Source organism: Glossina fuscipes, unplaced genomic scaffold (genome assembly GCF_014805625.2).
Source record: "Glossina fuscipes isolate IAEA_lab_2018 unplaced genomic scaffold, Yale_Gfus_2 28, whole genome shotgun sequence".
NCBI classification, from domain to species: domain Eukaryota; kingdom Metazoa; phylum Arthropoda; class Insecta; order Diptera; family Glossinidae; genus Glossina; species Glossina fuscipes.
This window is the reverse complement of record NW_023998423.1, coordinates 15750888-15771229: the sequence shown is the minus strand read 5'-3', so window position 1 is coordinate 15771229 and position 20342 is coordinate 15750888. Positions and strand designations below refer to the sequence as shown.

General features: G+C 34.1%; 1 protein-coding gene across 4 annotated transcripts in view; it reads right to left on the bottom strand.

Moving 5' to 3' along the window:
* Positions 1–20342, bottom strand: part of LOC119636601 (rap guanine nucleotide exchange factor 4) — a 114205-nt gene that overhangs the window by 1493 nt on the left and 92370 nt on the right. For 3 of the 4 annotated variants that reach the window (XM_038032068.1, XM_038032070.1, XM_038032069.1), the window contains 12 exons: positions 19879–19970; positions 17218–17304; positions 16654–16795; positions 15449–15632; positions 14338–14483; positions 13834–13978; positions 9447–9623; positions 9179–9340; positions 4921–5282; positions 4602–4855; positions 4369–4539; positions 484–617 (listed from right to left, as the gene is read on the bottom strand). In XM_038032068.1, the coding sequence (XP_037887996.1) occupies positions 484–617; positions 4369–4539; positions 4602–4855; positions 4921–5282; positions 9179–9340; positions 9447–9623; positions 13834–13978; positions 14338–14483; positions 15449–15632; positions 16654–16795; positions 17218–17304; positions 19879–19970 (2056 nt within the window). Of the gene's footprint in view, positions 1–483; positions 618–1020; positions 2655–4368; positions 4540–4601; positions 4856–4920; positions 5283–9178; positions 9341–9446; positions 9624–13833; positions 13979–14337; positions 14484–15448; positions 15633–16653; positions 16796–17217; positions 17305–19878; positions 19971–20342 lie in introns of those variants that run through there. The other variant, XM_038032072.1, reaches the window with a different exon arrangement.

The following is a 20342-nucleotide window of genomic DNA, read 5'->3' as shown; positions in this document are numbered from 1 at the left end:
TAAGTTTTTGAACTTCTTGGGCATAATACTAAGCTAATATAAAAACAGGATGTAATTTTTGTGTTCTATGGCGAACAAAGAATTGTATTAGACAATATGATGTAAGGTATTTAAAAGTCGGCCTAGCTCGACTATAATGTTTTTACTTGCTCTGTCTTAATTCTCGTGAACACTGCAATAGCAACCCATCAGACACATGGAAGCGATTAAATTGATTCAAAATTTGGTCCTGATCAAAAGTATTTACACTTTTTATTATCATTTTTTTCCATGGACGATATACCGGCAGGCACGGTGGTGGTCAGGAAAGATACTTTATGTGGTCTTTTATGGATATTTCTAAATGTTACAGACGGAGGGGGGAAAATCTTACTATATACATATATATATATATATATATATATATATGCAATGTTGATTGAATGTGGATTTACTTAGGTTTAAGCTTAAAAGTTTTAAATTTTGTTTATCGTTCACACTTACTAGGCTGCCAATTTGATAAATTTACGCAATAATGCGACACGTTTACTAATGCTGGGCGTGACTACAATTTCCGTAACAATCCAATATTGAAGTTCATTGAAACGTCTCAAAAAAACATCCAAATTTGCGGTGATCTAGTGTTAAAAAAGATATAATAAAAAAATAGATTCAAAATCAAGAAAAATAAAAAATCTTTCAAATAAATTTTTTTTAATTAAAAAACATACATACATACAAAATGTTTAACAACAGCAATCAAATTGAATAAAAGTGTTTAGAACACACATATTACATCAATTTATAAAACATGAAATAAATATAACAAAAAAAAACTTCCTTTATGACTTTCCTTGCTTCGGCATAAACGGCATAATAGTTTCGATAAAATAAATGTTTTTTTTTTTTTGTCAAAAAGAATTGAAAAATACAGATATATTTGTTTTGGTCATTGATTAGATTCAATCGGTCAAACAATTTCGTGAAATATTAAGTATTTATCTTGAAAGAAGTGGTATGTAGACTTATGGCAACAATATGCGTTTATTACTACAATTATTGTGGACGCAAATAAACAGTTATGTATTTATATCCTTTACTATTATAGAAATTTTGATTTTATGTATGAATGAAGTACAGCAACGCAATCGCGATTTTTATTGTGAGACAAAGCAACCTTGCATTTGATGCACTCAGTCCGTGAAAATCATTTGCAGCCTGGAATTTTACATATATTTCTAGAACTACAGTTGTTTTCATCATGGCCTACACCCTTAATCTGTATATCTTTTGACGGAACAGGCTTCATGGCTCTCTGTGTTTTAGCTTCTATCTCCCTTTGCTCGTCTAGAGAGAGAGAGAGAGTCCATGATCAGATGGTGCCACATGCAAAAACAATTTATTCAAGTGTTCCACATCAGTAGGTCTTATTTTATGAAGGCGGTTACAGTTTGAGTGTCCGTTGGACTGGTGTTGAGCGATTGTCATTGAAACGAGTTATTGGTCTTATTTTTTCAAATTTACCCTCATCAGCTGTTATCGAATCGATATTTATCTCAGTAGGAGCTAGCATTGCTAGCAAGTGGTACACGGACATAGAAATGATGATACCTAGGAATTGTAAGATTTGAAGAGGACAGCTGGCGACATTTTTTTGCGTGATGTAAATATATTTCTTCAACTTGTAGGATGCAATTTTTGCCATACTTTGATGAAATTTAGCCGAAATGACCAAAGGACGAACGCTATTGAAAATTGTGCGGATCGGATGACTTTTTCCACCACTTCCCATGTGATCTTGCTTCGCAAAGTCGATATATGAATGACTGTTGAGTGGTGTAAGGTCCGCCACATGATAATTCAGTTTTTAAATTTGGCAATCGATAAAAAAGTTATTTTCAATTTGTTTATATATTTTTTCATTTTTTAAGCAGAAGCAAGAATTTCGATCACTTTCATTGTGCACAACTTTCGTTGGCATTCATAGGTTTTTTGAAATTGTTTGATCGATTGATAATTGCTGATATATCTCTACTTCCGCATGGTCTATGATGATGTTTCCAAAAATTTAAATTCGCATAAATACTTTCGACTATTTAAAATGCAAAGCGCAAGACCTATAGCATTATATTTCGGCATAGTTGGCAAAATAATTTGCATAAAGGCAACTTTACGCAGCACTTGTATATTTATTTTTCGTAATAAATTCTATGGCGTACAACATACATTCCGTAATCTTTTGAACTTCGATGAGCGCAGCTATAAATATCTATGGCGGTTAACATACATTCCATAATCTTTTCAACTTCGATCGATGAGAACATTTATATATATAAAAAAAAATCTAAAATTTTCTCATGTATTTAAAATTAATTTTTTTTATGAATGATAGATATAGGATGTATGCATAGATGTGTGTGTTTGACTTTAATATGAATAAAAATAGAAAACATAATATCAGTATCAATCAAGTAACGAGTAGACGAATTTTGAACTTTGTTTGATAATAATTTCATAAAAATAGCTTTCAACTCTTAACTCACATGGAAGAAGAAATCTTATAAGATTAACGCACACATTTATGATAAAATGAAAACTTTATAAAATGTTCTTTTTCGATTGAATTGAAGCATTCCTTTGATTAATTTATATAAACTTACCACGCGATAACCTGGCTAAAAAAATTTATAAAAATTTTTTTTTTTTGAAAATTTTTTTTTTTAATTTATCTATAGTTTTATTAAAGTTTTTATTAGCTGGTGTAATTTTTTTCATTGTTGTATACGTACATAAATCAAGTGTTTTATCTAAAAGAAAACTCTTTCTCAGCAGGGAAGTGTATTACAGAAGCAACAAAGCCATGTTTGTCTTACAAATACTTTGGACATACATCGCTACACGCATCAGGAGTCAACACAACAATGCACAACAAGGCAGTTATAACTGGATGTGACTGAGTCTTACATACTTACGGCGTTTATTTTGAAAAAAATTTAAGTAAAAAGCAGAGAACTAAATTTGAATATACTATCTAACGTCATGGATTTAGTCTTTCTTGGTACAGGCGCTGTAGGATTACTCAGAGAATATTAGTGGAAATTCAGTAATGTGGACGTCCACTTTCAATGCTAAAAGTTAAACATGAAACGTTTTTCCAAATTTTAAGTCGATATTAATTTTTGCGAGCAGAAGAACGCTTACCGCACACATTACACCGGCGGACAGACGGACATGCTTAGGTCGATTGAGAATTTGCTCCTAACCAATAAAATTCACATTTAAGCTTCCTTCCCGGTGTCGCGCGTTTTTCGATGAATTTTGCCATATTTTACGACGGTCTTCATATTTGCGAGCAGGAGAATGTTTACTACAGATATTACACCGGTGGACAGACGGACATACTTAGAATTTGGGACTAACCAAGAATGTTCAGATTGAAGTTTCCTTCTGTCGTACACGTTTCGATAAATTTTGTCAAATTTTAAGGCGATATCTTAATTTTTTGTGAGCAGGAGAATGCTTATCGCAGAAATGACACCGACGGACGGACGGACATACTTAGAGGGATTGAGAATTTGTGACTAATCAAGAAAGTTCGTACTGAAATTTCGGTCTACGTGTCGTAAACGTTTCGATCAAATGACTCTATCTCTACTCTTCACGGCTGTGTATACAAGTAATCATCGATTGAGCAAATGTGTGTCTACGGGTCTAATCTGTAACCTCTCGGTCTTTATTATATACCGTCCATTGACCTGAGGCCTTCAACAAGTTTGCCTCTTCATTTGTACCTTTGTTAATTTTTCGTTCTGTCTCTTCATCAGTAGCTCAGCTATCGTTTCGACTATCCGTACATTCGTTATTAATCATCGTTTCGTTCAATTCTCAAACTATTGATGAATAGACCAGTGTATTTGCGAACCGTATCTTCCTCCATTCGTTTGCCTATACATTTGTTAGACCCCTTATCCCTAGACTAAGCCGTTTGTGCAGTTGTCCTTGGCAATGCCGAAACGGGTTGATTGGTGCTTTCTTGTCTAATTTTACAAGCACCGCTTTTTTAGAAGTTAATTGAAAAGCTAAAACGACAATCCAACCCGAAAGTATTCGGTGTACTGGCAGCTCCTTATATATGTAATATATAATATGCGATCGCTATTGTCTTGAGGAGAGCTCAACTTTAATCTTAAATATCTTTGGTTTAAAAATTAAAACTTGACATCGAAAGGAAAGACCAAGAATCGGGCAAAGTTAACAAGAAGTTAAGGTGAGGGGATGTATAAGATATTCCAAGAAAAAGTGGCCAAGTTTACCATTGTCGGATTTCTAACGGCATGTATTTAAAAAGCACTTTTTACACTTTTGCTAAATTTTTTTCTTAATACTTACTTTTCCGAAATGATGTCGACCAAATGTATGATACAATAGCTCGTATTCGTGTACTGCCCAGAAAAGATCCCAATCAAAAATTGTTATATAATAGGCCAACTCTTTGGTACTGAAAATTTCGACATCCACTTCTGGAGCTTCCGTAGCTCCCTCTTGTTCGGGTAAAGGAGTCTAATTGAAATAAGATAATCGTAATATTGAAATAATTTCATTGAGATTTTTAATTGATTTACCAAAGCATCTAAATGATCTTTGGTCGAGACAAAGAGACGTCCATTGAGACTTAAGCCAGTGGGTATGCTAACATCATTATCCTTGAAAACTGAACGTTCACCATTCGATTTGATTTCAACCAAGCATAAATCTTCAGGACCACGATTCAATTGCAATTTATCGGCCGCACAGGCTTTTATTATTTCCGCGGTCGTATGCAGAGGAAAACGTAGAGTGCAATAAGTGTGGTCAGCGCAATAGACACGAAATATAACTAATAAGTTAAACGATGTAAAAAAAATTTAGTTATATTTGCTGGAAATGCTCAAGCAAACTTACTATCATCATCTGGCCTTATAACTGTTTTCGATGGCGTCATATTACCGCTAAATAGACAAATTGGTTGACCATTGGGTGGTAATTTCCATTTTTGTCCAGTATTTTGATTACGATCATCTTGATAGCGTGACATTTGCGTTAATATATTATGTATAATACTGGTCTCCTCGTGCAGTTCAGGATCCGCTTCAACTTCGGCGGCCAAATCCTCAATAAAATCACAGACACTCGGCTCATCGAAGGCAGCATGACGTACCGCCATTACCCATTTTTGCATAAATTGTATGACTCGTTTCTTAAAATTCATTATGTATTCACGTTCCTCGGGTGTTTGTGCGCCATCGCTGACATCACAATGAAAAGTGCACAGAAGGTTAAGGATAAACTATATTTCTTATATTCTTTATAGGAAATGCAAATATTTTGAAATTGATTACACTGTGTGAAAGGATTACTAATGAGTTTTCACTTTTGTGTAAACCTTACAATCCAATAAACGTGTAAGCATACGTTTGCATATATGTTAGGTATGCAATGCCAAATGCCAAATGCTTTGCCTTACATTCATATTCACATATGTATTCACATTTGCACAAAATCCTTTATAAAAGTTGTTCGGATGTATGTAAATTTTATTTGATGGCGAACATTAAATGCATATCCTTTTTTTTGCTTTATTCCTTTTATATGCCTAAAACGCATATGTATATGTGTATATGTGCATGTAAGAATTTTATGCTTGCAATTACATATAAATACACACTGAAGAGTGTGTAAAGTGGGCTGGAGTGTATTATGATACTTGGCCTGCTTTCTTTTTGGATAATTGTGGCATTATTTTTTAGTTACAGTGTGGTTAGTCGGAGATGTTAGTTAGTACATGTACTTACTCTTGCACATGTACATATCCACTGCCACTATAAACTTCATCAAGTAATAGCTGTGAGTGTTGATTTTTATTCTCTAATCTGAGACTTTTGCCACAACCAATGGGACGGATGGGTGTGTGGGTGTGTGTGTGTGGGTGTGTGTAAATGTTGAAATGAAAAATATTATCCATGTATGTAACGGGAATACTTTCCTCTGTCCTCTTTTTTATTCAAGAATGCTTACAAGTTTACCTCAAATACATCGAAACTATTTAAGAATTCGAATTGAAATTTCACTCCGTTACTCACGTAAATCCAAAGAGGATAAGTTTTTCAATTTGATCTTTTCATTACAGTATTATAGCATAAAAGCTTTCTTATCTATATCAAGAGAGCATTCATGCCAAGAGGCTTGAATTACTATGCAATTCGTTTTATAAAACACTTCGTATATGAAGGCGGCGGACAACAGCGTTTTTTCTGTTCGCATCGTTGATGTTCGTTATACGAATTTTGTCATTATATTTACAACATTTGTAAATAGGCGCCAGAGATTTCATATAAATATAAACGCCGGTCTGCTGCTTGAATTCTCGGGGTGATAAGAGCAGTTCAACTCATTCGTTCATAATTAATAAAACCCTCTTTTAAGAAAACGTTTAAACTTTGTCGCAGAACGCAAATTCTATGTTTTGCTTATCTAAAGTAGATTTGTTATAAGTTCGTATGAACTTATCGAATGAAAGGATAGAATAATTATTGCTATGCACTGAGAAAAACAACGACATATGCTTTAAGTTGAGGAGTTTCACTTTCACAACCGTCATCTCCGTTGGCCAATTAATGACTCAGTTTTCGACTTACTTCACGATACAATTCTGAATAGGGCTCGTGATTAAAGGCCACTCAACTACCGACTCTTTGGACTACAGCTTACTCGCAAACCCACAAAGTTGGTCAGTGCTAGAGTCGTAAAGTGTTATGGGTCACGATGTGCCCGTCCGCCCGCTTGCTTGCTCTGTTCGTGGCTGTACCTATCCATGCTTTCGGTTGTCTGGCTCATCGAACAGTAGGTCCGTCAGTCTACCAGTCAGCTCGGCGTTTTGTCCCCCCCTTCTGTCCATCTGTCGGCTTGTGTGCCTGCAGGTGTGTTCATCTGTCCTGTTCGACCCTTCGACCGTCCGTCCCTCCCTCCATTCAACTGTCTGTAAACACGTCAGTTCGTCTCTTCGTCTGTCCGACCATCGCTCCATCCGCATTAGCAAAGAGAGAAAATGGTACTGTGTGCTCATCACTGAGCGTACAATAATACAGTATTGATATGATTAAGATCGGGATCAACTAAAATCGATTAAAATAAGATTGTAAGCATGATGTTAGAGATTTTATAGGTTACGTGAAATAACTTTTTTAGATATTGCGAGAAAAGTTCTTCACGCTTCTAAAACCCACCTTTTGTAAGGGTGTCTTAAACACATTTCGCGACTTTCCACACGTCAAATGTCATTTTCATGTTTAGAGATTAATTTCTTTTCTTACCACAACAGACTTTAGATAACCTTAAACTGTTATATGAATATACAATATGAAAGAAAGAGAGAGATAAAGATAGAGAAAAAGAGTATATAAATTTTGTGAAATTTGTAACTCCCATGGTAGCTTGATAATGTACTGAACTAGGAGAGGAAAATAGAAAACCTACGAAATAAACTTTTCATTTAGTTGCAACTGCATCGAAGGGAATATCATGTTGTTTGCGGCAAAACGTGATGTATTATATTAAACCACCATCTGTGTATTACGTGCCTTTATAATGGAATGTTCATGTGCGAAGGTACAGTTAAGAGCTTTCACGATAAAAGGTAATTTCACGGAACAACTGAACTAAATAAATTTTTTTTTTTTTTTTTTTTTGCTATATTTTCGCTTTGCATGCCTGGAGTAAAAATCTATTGGAAGATATTAAGAGTTCCAAAGTGTATTAACATCCAATGAAAGATACTTTTGTTATATACTTTAGTAAATGTTTTGGCATATGTAGCATCTGTTCAAGTCTCACATTGTTAGAGCTTAACTTAAGTAGTTTTTCGTAAAATAAGCTGTTCATTAAGGCTTATGTGTGCAACTCATCCTTATAAGTAAGCAAGAGCAACGTAAGTGATAACCATTACGCGGAAATACAAAGAAACCACATATACATAGCGTGTGCTTGTATGCAGCAGAAATTGAAGCAATTCTCTTCCATTTGAAGAGATTTATAAAAACAGCCATAATCACTTCCAAATCAATCGCACAAATCAATATATAAGGTTGGCTTAGGATCGCCCACATTTTGGAACTATGGTCTCTCACTTTAACATCTCTTGCTATTCCTTGCTTTCAATTCTTAAGATTTTATTGATGACAATGGGACTTCAAAAAAAGGGCGTACGGACGAAATAATGAGCCAAACTCATCAAGAAGGTTTACGATCTCTATCTGTCTATAGATGTTCGAAAAAGCAGATGACGAAATATGAAAATCGTCTAAGAAAGTTGATCATGAGGTAGTCGAAATTTTCGATATCCATGAAATGCAAAGTTTTCCCTCTCCTATGTTTCTAAGAAGTATTTGAAAGCCGAGGTTAGCGAACGTTTATGGTGAGAAAAACCTTAAAAACAAAGGAAATTAAAAATTACCCTTTAAATCAAAACATTCGGAACCACTATCTTTTAATTTATGTTTAAGAGATTTCAAATTTATATTTGTTTAATAGCGAATCTTTTTTTTATAGGCACCATCTGAAATAATTTCCTGGTAATTGGAGTAATACTTGTGGCATACAGGTTAAGAAGCTCGTCTCATGATTGTGGACATGTTTGGTTATCAAAACCATTTTCAAAATAAATCTCCAGATGTTAGCTAAGAACTTGACTCCTATATACGATTTGTCGGCTGTATGAGTTCCAGCCTTCAAAGTGAAACAAGTGCAGCGACGCACGGACAGATGTGATTCAATTGACTAAGTCGGTGAGTGATTTAGAAAAATATTCAAATAGTGTTCGGTAATTAGCATCAGCGACGCATCGTTGGGGGAGTTATTGTCCTGTAACCTCGGAATATATATGTCATATGTTGGTGGGCGACAAACGGCTATTAGGAGCTGGAAGTGATACCTGAGCAAATTAGTGGTATAGATGGATATGATCGTGTGAGAAGCTTTTGTTGATCAAGAATGTATAGACCGTAAGCAAAATCGCTGACGCCTATTACTAAATAGAAATATTACGTTTGTTTTAACTCCCAGATCTAAAAATGTCTGTAAACATTTTACATCCTTCAAAGCATACATTTGGTAATATTTTCCTTATGGCTTAAATTGGGTTTTGAGTTTGTAAAAAAAAGGATATTAATTGGCTAATTCATCGACCAATTGAACCACTGGCATAAATACTATGTGCGTTAATAGGAAATCATCTAAGAATGGATCAACACCACCGACTTGGTTGCCCAATCTAGTTTCAAGTAAATGTTCAAGCATTTTAGCGGGAGTACCCGACATGACAGTGTATCTGCAAAAAAAAAAAAAAAAAAAAAAAACGAAAGAAGGTTGTTAAAAAGCAATCATGATAATAATAATAAAAAAAAAAAAAATATTTTCAATAAAAAGAAATTTACTTGAAAGCAGAATGTTGTCCTCTTTGTTTGGCCACACGTTCCAACACTAAAACATCTTTACCGTGCTCTTGTAATCTTAAAGTATTTGCTTCCACATCACGTAATATACGATTAAAATGTTCTTTATCCACACGCAACAGATGACAGTTATTTTCCTTTAATACAATTGTGGCAGCTCTTACAGGTAGATAATGAAAAGGATGAATATAAACGGAAAAAGAAAGAAAGTAAAATGTACGGAAAAAATTTAAATAAATTCTTTCCAAAGAATTTGATTCAATTCAATTCAATTGTTACATACACAATTTAATTTCGTATCATTTTCAAAAAATATAATTATTAAACTTGTACTGAAAAAAATGTCCAAAAAAAAAAAAAACAAAAGAACAAGGTTCTGATGTAGAGAAGACATCATCATTTTCTAAAGTTCTGAGTAAAAGAAAAAACCATTCGATAGAAATTTGATTTTTCCGTTTAATGCTGGAAAGGAAAGTATGGCTAAAAATGATAAATTATTGCGGACGTTTAAGGTGTATCCGTGAAAATACTTGAACACTAGTTTCGCCTTAATTTGGTCAGTAAAGACAACGAACAAAAGAGGTTCACAAAATACTGTAAAAGTGAAAGCTTCAACGCACGAATGAAGATTCGTGTAGAAGATACATTGTAATAAGAATTTGGGATGTCATTGTGAGTTTAGCTAGCAACAAGTCGAAAATATTTAAAGCCTATTGAATAATCTATAAACAAAAGAATTACTCCCAAGAGTCTTTGAGGGACGAATTTTTACATGTCAACTTTTATTTCATAGGCGAGTAAAAATCGGTTTTGCTCCGTACCGGAGGAGGTACTGAAGTTTGTCTACGCCACACTGTGAAGTGAAGGGAAAAAGTTGCATGCAAACTATAACTCGACGTATTATTGCTGACGGCAAGGTTGAATTTATAAGGCGTTCATCTTTGTGGGGTTCAGCTGAAGTCAACCAAAACGTCGGAAATTTCGTTAATGGCAGTTACCGGTGTAAAGAGGCTAATCATTGAATGGAAAAAGAGTGATTTTTTTCTCAGGCTAAATGGACCACTGCAAGTTTACTTCCTCAGTTGTCGTCTGTTACAGACGACTTCTTACTTACAATTTTTAATACTAAAACCGGTGGGCATTCAAAATGCGAGCCATAGTAGTTGTAACTTTCTTAATTTTGTTTTTTTTCTTTTTCAATAATTTCAAGGACAAACGCTATTGAAAAGTAGTTGGATCGGGTCATTTTTTCGATCACTGTCCGGTTTTTATTAAAACAACTTTTTCTTTCTGGCCGCACAAGCAATTTGGAAACTGGCCTTGGTTCAACTAATTTGGAAACTGGTCTCTTGGTTCAACTGATTTGTAGTCACTTTTGAAGTATAAGCTTTGTAAGACGCATCACCAGACTTTCAAAGTGAACGAGACACATCCCACATACCCCCAGCGATGGTTGGTAATTTGAACCTAATTCTTTTCTCTCGGACTTTATTGCTTTTACACATGTACGATTGCCACCACATATACGATTCGACATCTTATTCCTCTGAGCTCTATAAAGCTTTCATTTGTTTTTCTGTGCTTTATGTTATTTCAATTTTATTCATTTAGTTAATTGAAATGTTTTGCCTTTTTTTTTTTTGTAGTGATATTTTTCAATTCAATGTTTTGTTTTTATTGACAAAAAAAAAAAAACAAAAAAAATACCGAAATGAAATAACAAAATACGCATACACGTCTGCCAGGTCTCTTCATTTATATCTGTTGGCTGAGTAATTCTGCTTATATGCATTTGCATCGAGCCTCTCTTTGCTGGCGTGCAAAGCAATTTGCAATGTTCTGGTTTGCTGAAGCATATACAGGAAAAGGACAATTATACCTTTGAAGGTTTAACAGCACGCTATGGATAGGGGAGTAAATAAATACTGAAAGGTTTTAACAGCTCGTGATTGACTGCTTGTGCATATATCTCTCACGACTTGAAGGCATTTTAATATGCTTTTTGTAAAAAAAATTTCCGTTTTTTTTGTTTTTTATTATACAGCCCCAAGCAATTTGAATATTGGGTGAAGAGTGCCAAATATTCGTACTCAAGTTATTTTTTCATATATTTTGCAGGTAATAGGAAAAGGAAAAAGTATATAAATTTTTATTTGCATTTTTTTAATCAATATTGCGCTTAAATGTTTTGTAGGCAGCCGTCTAGTCTCATCAGAGACTAAGAAATCGTTGCTTTAGTCCACCCACTGTTATACATATATATTGAAAAAATAAATAAAAATTTATGAAATGTAAAAAATCAAATCAATATTTGAACATCACGCGGGAATGGATAAAAAAACGCAACATTTTTGCTTCCCCCTAATATATATTAATGAATTTTCCGACTATATTTGCGAGCAATATTTTTATATAAATTTTTAATGCATCCATTGACCGGATCCTCCGTAAAATATTCATATTGTGCGAAACACAAAAACTTTTTTTATTACCTACTTTAAGCTGCCAATTTGTTTATTATCTTTTGACCATAAAATTTATAAAGTTTGTTGCCTGGTTTTGGCAGTAGAGTAAAACAAAATCCTGCAGCATACTTTTGGGTAAGAGCTGTAAAATTATATTGTTGCCGTTAATATGAAACTGTCTGCTGGAGTCATAAGTAGGATGAATATATTAAATCTTTTTTGTTGGAAACTTTTTTTTATTTTTTTTTATAATACTTTCTGATATATGGCATGCATTGGTAATATGGTCGAATATAACTCTTATACATATATGGCGATATGTGTAAGGAATGCTGTTATGAGATTTTAAAATAAAAAAAAGTAATTAAGTAAGCGAGTAAATAGCGAAATCGTATAACGTTTTTTATTAAGAGGATATTAGTTGATCAATTTGAACTGTGCTTGGAGTGAATTTTTGATTAGTTTGCTGGAAAATGAAAGCCATAACTAAGAATTCTTTTTTTTCTTTAATGTTTGGCAATTGAAACGAGCTTTGTGCTTTTAGTTGGACTGGCCTTATCTATGTATGCAAACGAAATTTTTCGCATAATTGAGTATCTATTTGAAGTGCACAAAAACTAGACTCCGGTGAGGGGTAAAGCCTAAGGATGGCACTTAGCCATTGAAAAGACTTATGCATCACGTTATGGTATTAGCTACTATACCTTGCGTACTTTCGAATTTTTTCATTGCTTAGGAACAAGCAAAAGAAAACAAACTTTTGAAACTCGTAAACAAATGATCGAAGGAAAATGAAGCGAACGAATAATGGTAAACGTATCTCTCATTCATAAGCGTCTGAATGACATATTTAACACTGATTGCTCACTATCTAAAGCAAACGTAAATGTTTTACAGCGAGTGTAAACACGCTTTCGAATATTTAATATATATCGCCATAGAACAAACTTTAATAGCAATGATTCTATTGATAAGATTGTGGAAACAACGTAATGGGACCTATAATTTGATTGACTTTGGCGTGATTGATCCTGTCATAAAGTCGAAGAATATTTAGCACTTGAACATTCTGTTATCTATTCTTGTTGGTGATCAGTTGAACTAGGTTATAGCTAAAAGTTGAAAGCCCATTTCGGTTCGCACTTTGCTTACTAAGCAGAGATGGTCCGCCACTTAGGCGTCTTGGCGGCGAATGTTTGGCCGTGGAATCGATTGAAATGAAGTTTTGACAGATTTTGCTTGAGAGATGGCACTTTCTAAAAACAATAGTGTTTTTGTGTTAGAAGAGTCGGTCTTTCAATAAGAGGTGTCATTTAAAATCGATTAGGTACCAAAAGGTTGATGTCTTGAGTCTGAAAGCAAACGTCATGCACATCTATAGCACCTACTCTAGAAGAAAGCAATCAAGATGGTTCGTTCGATAAAACCCTTGTCATTGAATCAGGAGCATTGTGATAGCAATATGTCTTATTACACCGCTGATGCAAAAACCGCTCGTCATCAGTCGTTGTTGGACAAGTTGTTCGTCTCTTTCTATTGTACTTTTACATACCAAGGCAAATGAAAATCAACCTCGCCATTCAGAATAATTTTTTTTAATAAATCATCGTCTTGTTTATGTATCCGTAACACTTAATCAGCGAACAGATGAGAACGGTATCTGATTAATAGCTTAAATAAGAAATCGCGGATAAAAGATTTGTAGTAATAGTTGGTCCTTAGAAAGATTTAGCTATCAAAACTACCATCCCAGCGAAAAATGAATTAAAAGATACTTTTATTTCCTCAATTCATTCATTTCATAAAACTTTTCTAAGGTTAATGCTGCATATTTAACGTTTATTTAATTATACGCATTTTGATGAAAAAAATAGCTCAAGAGTAACATTTGTTTGCAGGCTTACCTGGGTGCATCATTAATTAAAGCCAGTTTACCGAAATCATCACCGCTCTTGAGTGTGGCCACCGTACCTTTGCCATGTATAACAACATCCACAGATCCTTTGAGTATTATGTACCATGAACGTCCTTCGTCACCTTGACTAAATACTAAAGGTGTTGGAAAATAAATGGGAAAAAAGGAAAAAAATGGCACGTAAATGGAATTTCAATCAATATCATTAAGTTTTATTAAGAGTTTTATTGTCTTTTTATTTATTTTTGTTTTTTTTTATTCATCCCATATAAAGCATTCTCTTTGCCACTTTTGCACAATTCTCTTGCGATTTTTTATTTGTTTTTCAGCAATGAAATTAAAGCGAATGTTCTTTAAAGTAAAATTTGAAATTTATTATCTAACAGAATATATTTTTTTATAAGAAATTGTTAATTATGTAAATAAGGGCCGTAGGATTTGGTTTAATTGACTGCAAATATCTGATGTTGTTACATTTACATTCATCACTTACATATGGTTCCCGCTTGAGCATGTGATTCAAATACAATTATTGAAGACAATTCACGTTTGATGCTGGTTGATAAATGTGACAGGGCCGCGATATGCAAAAGCTCTTCAAACACTAATTCAAGCTCTTCGGTTGTACGCTCATGGGAGCTGAAAAGAAAGAAAGAAAGGCAAAATCATTTGTTTTGCAATGAGAAATCATAACTTTTAAACAACACAACATTAAGGGTATTCACACATTAAGGGCAGAGAGACTATTCAAAGCATTCAAATAAATTTATTGCTAATAGTTAGCCGTAGGTTTAGGGTAATAAAAGCAGTGAAATGTGGAATGATAGCCGTCTGGCGAGACTATAGCAATTAACTATGTTGTTCATAGCGGAGGGTAGTATACATAGAGAAGATCAGTTGCCTGAAATGAAACCAGAGTCACTCTGCGATACTACCGTGCAAAAAACGTAATGAGACTATATTTTTGCAAAACTATATCGCTGTGTATATCGCTGTGTATATTTTTTAATAGATTGGTATGGCTATTAGGAATAGCTGGCATAAATTTCGAGATATCTGCCCAGTTGGGTAGGTGGTAATGGCAGCGTTTTCTCTTTTCATTCAAGCAATTTTCAGAATGGAAAACAAAAGGAACTTAAATGAATTAATATTGATCAGGAGCACAGGCTTCTAATTAATAGAAATGATTTAACAAAGGTCGTGAGGTAGTTGAAGGCGAACCCCGTTTAAGAAGACCATTAATCTGATCTACTGATGAATAAACTGATAAAATGTAAGAGCTTGTACTTCACTAATACTTTGCTTTCTTAATTAAGATGAAGGGTTCTCGTCTGCTCATTCAAAACGTCCTCATGAGTAGCCTTAATAAAAAGAAAAAGAAAAGGAAAAGTTTTTCATTTGACATTGACAGTCAAACGGAAAAGGATTTTCCAATAATGCAATGCAAGGAAATGCTACAAACGGATTCCTTTTAAGATTTTATATATAAAAGGAAAAAAATTGAATTTTTCCAGCGAAGCGATGAAATGGTTGATTGATTTTTTCACTTAACGCCTGGCATTTAAATCTAAACATATTTTTAAATTGATTTTCTTTTAACTTACGGTTTACGTAAAATCATGCGTAACGTAGCATCTGGGCCGCGTTGGAATAGAGCACTTAAGGATTCACGTATCTGCTCGTTGGCTGCATTTATGTCTTCAGTTGATGGTGTACCAGCGGTGCCGTCTTCATCGACGCGAAATCGATACAAAAAACATTTATCCTTAAATGGTTGTTCCTTGTTAACTGAGTGAAATCAAATAAACAATCGGTTATAAGGAAAATGAGATTATGGGTATATTATGGTAAAACAATTATATCTTGTAAGAAATAATGAAATGAACAGCAAAAAAACAAAAAAATAAAAAAAAATTAACAAATAAAAATTGCAAAAGTGAGTTTAGTTTAAGGCGAATCTTAAAATGCTTATCATTTAAACTTTATTTTATTACTACGACTCTTAAATACTTAGTACTTTAAAGAAAAATATTTTCGTTTTTCACCTTGGGGAATGTTTCAAAGTGGCCGCTTTATAAAGAAGCAGAGCATGGACGAGTTTCGTATAAGCTTCTGATGTGAACTTGCCGGTAGTAAGGCCAGTATATAGGCAGAATAACGGACATATCTAATTACCATTTGTATTACCTTCGCGTTAAGCCGAAGCTTTAATCCGATGATATGAAAAAGTTGCTTAAAGACTATAGGGCCCACGATTTACCTTTACATTTTCTACATTATCGCATGAGAATTGTTTCGAAACTTTATTGATTCAACAGTGAGCGATTTAGCAAAGATTATTGATTTTTAAAAAAAGTCTGGGCAAGTGTAGCATTAACCTTAATTAAAATTTATAATCGGAGCGAAAAATTGAAGTTCGCGTGAAAAGGTATGAATTGGCGAATTGCGAACAGGAAGAGGATGTTGTAGCTATTCGCTCGAGCCAATTTTATTAATTTTATACTTTTCTTAGGCATTCACTATTTCTGCTCTCTCATGCGATATTTTTGGAATATATCTGCGAAATACATTTTCAGCGGCACAATGAAAATTAATTAGTGAAAGTCGACAAGTTTCGACCTGAATGGAAAATCATCTGTCTCATCTTTCTTTTAAATGTTACAAAACGAAAGAAAAAGATTTTTTATACCCCTTAAGTTTAGCATAATGCATATGGGGGGAATGCACATAAAACCGTTTGTAGAAATATTTTAACGCGTAAATTAATGGCAATAATGAAGTTAAAAGTAATAAAAGCAAACGAACTTACCATGTGATAATATGCCTTCCTCGAGTAAAGCCTGCCACATGCCCGCCGCTTGGGCTCTTGTATGCACAATGGGTGATAGATTTACGAGCCAATCTACAAACTCTGTGCCGGGCGCACATTTGCGTATAAGTTTACCGGAAACCTGTTACAAAAGTGAAGGAAAAGAAAAAATTCACATATGTATCTCGCAATTTTTACGACCGTACGATATCAACGGAAAGAAAAGTACATTCGTTTAAAATTGAAATTCTTTTCATATATGTCAGTGGATTTCAAATTTAAACCACAAGCAATACTCGTTTAAATGTTGAAGAAAGAAAATTTTTTTTTTTTTTTTTTTTAATATCATTCTGTTGATGTGGAAACAATTACTGTTTCCGTAAACGGATAAGAGTTGTTTCATGTTTCTACGGCACGTTTAAATAAACATTTAATGGAGTATAACATTTGTTACACTCAAACTGTATATAAATCACAACAACACAAAAATGTATGCACACACACACACACATGCATGCATATACGTGCACACACATACACGTAGATACATTCATGAATACTTACTTTTCTATCCTTTAGGCAACTTGAATTATCAGCAACAAGTAATGTTCGCAAAGCCCATCCCATGCGATTCATAGCAGGACTGGGTGACTGAAAGCAAAAAAGGAAAAAAAAAAATGCAAAATAAAATTCTATGAGACACAATCATAGGCACATGAAGCAAGGCAAGTTTTCCATCGTAAGGTAATTTTCGTATCAAGTTATGAATAAGTGAAATGGAAGAAAGCCTTTCAGCCGAGTTATGGGCAAAATAAATGCTTAAGATTTCTTAAAATTTTATTCCAAAGTATGTAAGGTAATTTTAAAATCTTACTCTAATCTAAGATTTATCCCATTTCGAACACGCTTAGAATTTTCAAAGTATTTTTATTTTAATTTTTAATTTATGACTCATTTTTTTTTATTGCTCTGCGGACATTAAGTTTAAAAATTTTAAATCTGACGTCGTCGCCTAGAATAGATTCCCAAACCCAAAATTTACTTGTGAAGGCATTGCACAAAATTCGCTCAGGTGTTTCCAAATGTCTACATGCGACGAGAAGAATTCAAATGAATCTTGTCTGAGACACAGATCAGGAGTCGAAAATTCACTTTTGAAAGTTTGCTTTTACTGCATAAAATCGAAAAAACTTCTGCGCCGTATTGCTAGTGCCGATAAGAAAGGAATCTGTTTCGGGCATTTCAAATGTAAAGTATCGCGGCTTTTATTTGACGAATTATGAATATGGATGACATAACATAATAATCGCTTGGAAAAGAAGACGATGCTTTCCTCTTGATAAACTCAGAAAGAAAAATCTGTGCCTGTATAAGTTGCTGAAATCCGGCGAAACGTTCAGCGGACACCGCTACCGACAACAATTGATCAATTTGAACGAAGCATCGCTCAAAGAAGAGACGAAGACAACTCGTATCACAGCAAGCTAAAGCTCCGTGCCATTATGAAAAATATGAATCGATCGTCCGGGACGCCTTTAACCTGTGGGTTAAGGTTTTTTCCTACAATCGGTGTGCTCCTCTTTGAATATTCATTGTTCTGATTGATGGCGCTTTTTTCATCTAGGCAAAGACTTGGCCAATTTCAAAAAAGAGCAAAATTGGTAGAAAGAATGGCTTGTGTCGAATGATGTCTCTTGTTCACATATTGAGAGGAGGACACTGGGCATTCATATTTCGCCAGAGGGATGACAAAAACACGTAGCTAGTGAGGGACGACAGGCATTGTTTGTATTTTTATTAATTTAATCGCGCATCTAATATTATGCAATAGAATCATTTTGCCTTTATTTCTTTCTTTTATATTTTTCTAATAACACGATTTCACTAAATCTTTGTTTTATTGCATTGGTAATCAATTTTTTAAATTTGTATAAAATATGACCGGAGCTTACATTCCTTAAACTAAACTTTTTTACTCCACTAGTTATGCTAGTTTTCATTCCATATCGTGGTGCGCATCAATTTCATGAAAATCCCTACCCAAAATGGGATTTTTCCGCTTATTCTTTAAGGGCGAATATTGATCAATTAATATACAGCAAGTGATCCCCTTCGAGTTTTAGTGAAAATGAGAAATGTGTTGAAATGTTCCTTCTTTTCTTCGACTGTTGACATAGCTCGATAAGATTTTTAATACTTGTGTAATGAACGTTGAGGGACAAGTCCGCGGAGTTTAATCTCCTCGAAATCTTTTAATAGAAAAATCAGTAATAGTTTCGTTTTTTTGAAAATTAATGGCATCCTCAACCTGTCGATACAATCAATTTCATCATTTTTTATAGAAAATGAAAAAAGTAATGCTTCCGAATATCATCTTCTTATGCTCGACTTCTGATAAGTGCTGACCTGGAAGCCATTACTTGGAATTTGAATTTTAAGTTCATGTTGGTTTATGATAAACCGAACTCTCCATCAAGAAACTAGCAAAGTGTCTAATAAATCATATGTGCCTTAACCGCATCAGTCATTCACAGCGGAGGATTGAATCAAATACAATACTAGACCTTTTGATGTCAGATGCAAACGATTGCTTTATTTGGCAACGATCTGAGCTTTGCCCGACATAGTGAATTGGTGAAAAGTACATTTTTTTCTATTAATTCATGTAGTATCCAAAATTCAAAGGGTTTTTGTATTCAGTTTTTATGAATAGATCAAGGCCTCTTTTTGGCCTATCTTTGATCTTCTTCAATTTTTTAAACAATTTCAACGACTTTACCAACAGTTGTTCGACTAAGGAACGATCCATTTTTAACATCGACATTTCCAGAACAGACGATATCTTCCTTACAAGCACCGTGAGCTGTTTCGTAAAATTGGGAGGTCTCAGTGTCTCCACTGAAGGGAGATTTCAAAAATATCGCAAATTTTTTCAAAGATTTGCTGCATTTGCATAAAGCAGTGATAAATGTTTGGTATCTGTGGGATGTCAATTTTTATGCGTGCCACCAATGCTTCGTAACTCCAAAGCCATTTATTGGGAAAAACAAGAGGGTTTTATTAGTTTCTAACTTTCAAGTATAGCATATACTAGTTTTATGGCATCTCGTTTACAACAACAATAACGATTGCATTACATCTACATCCACGAAAAAAGCATCTTGAGCGTCCATGGTTTTGCTGAATGTTATATAAAATTTTCTTATTGGATTTTGTGCTACTTACCTCTGTTATAGGTAAAGCCGGATTCGGATGATCGGGGCTTAAGGGTCGCTTGGTGGGTGATGTATTCGTTGCTGAGACACTTGGACCGAAACCTAAAAAAAACGTAAAAAGGATTAGAAAATGCAAGATGATGATATGTTTAAAATATGTTTGACAAAGCGAAGCTAATGAGACACGTGTTCTCTCTCACAACCAGTTTTTTTTGACATGGGACACGTATCTACAAACGCTTTTATAACAGTTTTGGAAACTGTGTAGAAATAAAAAAAAAAAAAAAAAACGCCTCTAGCTTTGATTTGCATCATGTATGGGAAGTGGAAAAGTCCGGCTGAGTATGGAAGGATGTAAATCGAGGATATACCCTGTGATATAAAATTCTTGTAAAGTCTCTCTTAGTAATGAAGGCAATACGATACACGCTTGCTGGATACTTTGAAAAAGGACTTGAAAAAAACTTGACCGTA